Raw genomic sequence first — 4100 nt, forward strand, 5'->3', positions numbered from 1 at the left:
GGTACATAGTGGGAGTAAGGTGACCAGATCCTGACAAACAAAATGTGAGGAAAAGAGTATGCTTGAGTTAGACACATTATTAATACTGAGAGGTAGTCTGAAATGTTCATATGTCTATTTAGATTATAACATTTAAAAAAAAAATATAAACACAACATATGCTATGCAGATTACATGTTGGGCCTCAAGTATGTGAAGGACTGAACAAATATATTTCATTTGAATACAACTTTCTGAACTCCAGTGGGAAACGAATACATCGGTGCTGGTCTACTATCACAGTCAGACCTGTATGATTGGGAGCGCTGCGCAGTGTGCTAATCCCGAGTTATTTTAGATACTGTTTTCTTGTCTGTCTGGAAATCATCTTTGATTTCGGTAGGAATCGATCCACAAATCGGCACATCTCGGCAATTCATGGTGTAATGTGTGAAGTCCATGTAGATGCGAAAACGTTGTACGTATTTTCCCTATGTTATCGTATGTTGTCACGTGGTAAAACATGTGCAATACTTGTCATCATATGTAATACTTCACATGTGTCCTATGTGGAAAACATGGTAAATCCATGTTTTTCCCGTAAGGGAGACTGTGAGGAAACTAACAAAAGTGAATAATTAATACATCCTTAATTTCAAACTGGGGAATTAAAGGAAAACATTGAAAGTTTGTGGATATTGTCTATTATCACACTTGTTTTTTTTATGATGATTTGGCCTTTAACAACCTGAGAGTCACCCAGTGTTCAGATTATTGAGGTCAGATTACAGTCCTTTTCAGACATCTGTCCCTGTCTCTCTGCAGTGCTCCCTCTCATTGCTGCTAAGCCTGACGGACTCCGGCCCACTTAATACAAATGGGCCTCCTGTCATGTCGATGCTACTTCTTTTTGGTGGGGGACGAATTAATTCAATTAGTTGATGCAAAGTCTCATATCCCAAAAAGAAAAAACTGCAACACTATCAAACATAATTTGACAACACTTTCGATTGAGCAACATTTGTGCGCTTTTGAGCAGATCTGTCAGTGCTTTCAAGACCAAGTGGACCATTGCTATAAATACATCTCCTGTGTCTCACAGGTGTCTTAAAGTGTTACGTCAAAGGAGATTGAGGTAATAGGCTTTCTTCCATGCAGGCCATTAGCATGTCTTGCCCTCGCAGGCCTATTTCGCATGCTGGTCCAGGAACATGGACACGTTGTCTGCTGCATTACGCATCACTTTGGTATTTTATCTCATCACCTCTGGATCATCAACTTGTCTGTTCGGTTGCTCCTGTACAGATGATAACTCGGGCAGGTGAGTGAACTTTTAAATTTAGGTTATTTTGTGTTGCTCTAAAAGTAACCTAGTAGCCAAAGTGGTCAGAAACCTTTGGACAAACACTATTCATAATTTTTTACAAAAGCAACTGGTACTACAAGAATATCTTTATATAGTATATCAGATATTAATTTGTCATTAGCTCCACCTAACATAACATTTGTCATCGACCATTCTAGGTCTTTACTATGTATGGAAACCTCCATGGGACAAATCCCAGAGGGCATCCCGGATAATTTCACTAAAATCCGAATTGAAAACTGCCACCTGACTGAGTTACCGCGACGATCTTTCTCTCAAGTTAGTACCTTGGAGTTCCTCTGGCTGAATTTCAATGAGGTCACCCTGATGAACATCAAAAGCCTGGAGGGGCTCGCCAACCTGACTGAACTGAGGCTACAGGGGAACAAGCTGGCCTCGGTGCCGTGGACGGCGTTCCAGGACACACCGAAACTCAAGATTTTGGACCTGAAGCGCAATCGACTGGATGTGCTGCCGGAACATGCTCTGAGACACTTAACTGCACTGACCTACTTAGATTTATCCTTCAATCAGCTTAGTGTCATATCAAAAGAAGTCTTCATTAACTGGCCTCTTTACCAAACTGCAGAGAAAGCATGGGGGAAAGAAGGCCTGGTGTCCAATGTGGTTTTGGGGCTGCATGACAATCCCTGGTTATGCGATTGCCGCCTCAAGGGCTTTGTTGAATTCATCAGGGCGGTCAGCCCTCCCATCATCCTGATGAACTCGTATTTGGCATGCTCAGGCCCCGCCTCCAAAGCGGACAAGTTTTTCCACGAGATCCAGCTAAAAACATGCATGAAGCCAGCGGCCTCTGCCCCAGAGACGAACATCACTTTACTTCTTGGAGCAAATGCAACACTCACATGCTTAGTCAAGGCCAGGCCAGGCCCAACCATTCATTGGATGTACGGTCTGAAGATTATAAAAGGATTTGCTGGTAAGATTTTTTTTTTTTTTTTATCACTATGATCCATTAAACCGCTGTGAACCCGCTGTGGTTGCACTCACTGAGGTATGTCTTCAACTTTCATCAGGCTGCAGGGTTTTATGATCCGGGAACAATACTTTTGTAATACTGATATTAAAGGTCACCTTCCCATGTCTTTACGAGATAAACGAGCCTTTAAATGCAATACACTCTGATTCTCTATTTCATCCCTGCAGCTACAGAGACTCACATAGATGAGGAGACCATCACCTCCCAGCTGGTGATCCCCTCCCTTAACCTGGCAGACCGAGGACTCTACACCTGCATAGCCAACAACTTTATAGGCAACTCCTCTGTTAACATTACACTCAACATCACCTCCTCCAATTCCTCCGCTCCCCTGCCTCCACCCGTCCCCATGCTGTCTTCTGATGAGAATGCCAACATCGACGTCCGCATCGCCAAGCAGACAGTTTACGGCATCACCCTGGAGTGGTATGCAGAAACAGACAACCCTACAGAAACCTGGTTCACCATCCACTTTGGCAAATACGATTCACCCAAGAAGGAGATGATCTACATCGGCCCCGGCATCAACAGCTACTCAGTCAGTGATCTGCTTCCTGTCACCAAATACGAGGTGTGTGTGACGCTGAAGAATCACCCACCGAGGGAAGGCCAGTGCATTGTGTTTGTGACGGGAAGCGACATTAGTGAGATGGAGCAAAGAGAGCGGCTCATCCACATCGTAGTCATCGTGTGCGCCATGGTGCTGTCCGTGCCGGCCGGCATGTATGCGTGCACCACGGACGCCAGGTTCGGCTGCGTGGAGCGCTGCGTGGATCTGTGGAAGAGGCGCAGGATGCATGGAGAGAACCTGCAGGGGATGGAGAGGCAGGGAACCTTCGACAGCCTGCAGGCGGCCAGCGACGAAGCCCTGTGCAGGGACTCGGAGGAGAAGCCCAAAAACGGGCGGAAGTCTGAGAATAAGGGCAAAGGAGGAAGTGCAGCTCACCTGTACTAGCACCAAAGTCAAGAACTGTACATACATGTATATTTGTAAAAATAAATAAATATTTGTTTCTAGCGTAGCACCAGTTTGGGCCTCTCGTGTATTAATTTTACATCTGAGTCACAAAGCTAACCTCCCTGTATTGTAATAAATATCCAAGATCATGAGGTTATTTCCTGAATCCTCACAGACTGTTTTGACCATCTACATAAAATCAACCTTCTTCCCAAGAAGCCAGAAATTACATATGTAATAATAATAATAATAATAATAAAAATAATAATAATAATAAGCTTATTGTTTTAAAATGTGTTTCTTATTGCAATTCTGTGACTATAATGTTACACGAGAGGCACAAACTGGGGCTTAGAGTGTAAATATATATATATATATATGAGCTACCAGCTTGAAATGATGCCTTTCTTCCTTGTTGCAGGGAAAGTTTGTTATTATCTGTGCTAATATGCATTCTTCTTTCAGTCACTTTCTTCACAATTTTTTCATACTGCATACTGCATATGCACTTTTACATTTTTGAAAATGTATCTATAAATGTTCGCATACACTTGCTAAATATTTCTCGCATCACCAGGCTAAATCACAACTGAGTAGCTTGTGTGACGGTTTAATGTTCATTGTTATTGTGTTGAAAAAAAAAATGTCATTTTTTTTTTTTATTGTTTTCTTTTTACATATTGCAGATTTGCTCCCTTGTATCGGAATGAGATTGTGTTTTTAATGTGGATTAAAGGGACGTCAAAGACAAATGCTGAGACATACTCAGATTTTTCAGCACAATCACTCAGAGGATT

At 42.6% G+C, this 4100-nt stretch overlaps 1 protein-coding gene across 1 annotated transcript; it reads left to right on the top strand.

The window, feature by feature from the left end:
• The first annotated feature begins 1190 nt into the window (after window positions 1-1190).
• LOC138204544 (leucine-rich repeat, immunoglobulin-like domain and transmembrane domain-containing protein 2) lies at window positions 1191-3300 on the top strand. Its single transcript, XM_069159839.1, has 3 exons — window positions 1191-1300; window positions 1504-2285; window positions 2513-3300. Exons 1-3 carry the CDS (start codon window positions 1191-1193, stop codon window positions 3298-3300), a joined length of 1680 nt encoding a protein of 559 aa, XP_069015940.1.
• Window positions 3301-4100: the final 800 nt, after the last annotated feature.

This window comes from Embiotoca jacksoni, unplaced genomic scaffold (assembly GCF_022577435.1).
Source record: "Embiotoca jacksoni isolate LCO1_2020_lvr unplaced genomic scaffold, fEmbJac1.0.p SCAF_26, whole genome shotgun sequence".
Lineage (NCBI taxonomy): Eukaryota > Metazoa > Chordata > Actinopteri > Embiotocidae > Embiotoca > Embiotoca jacksoni.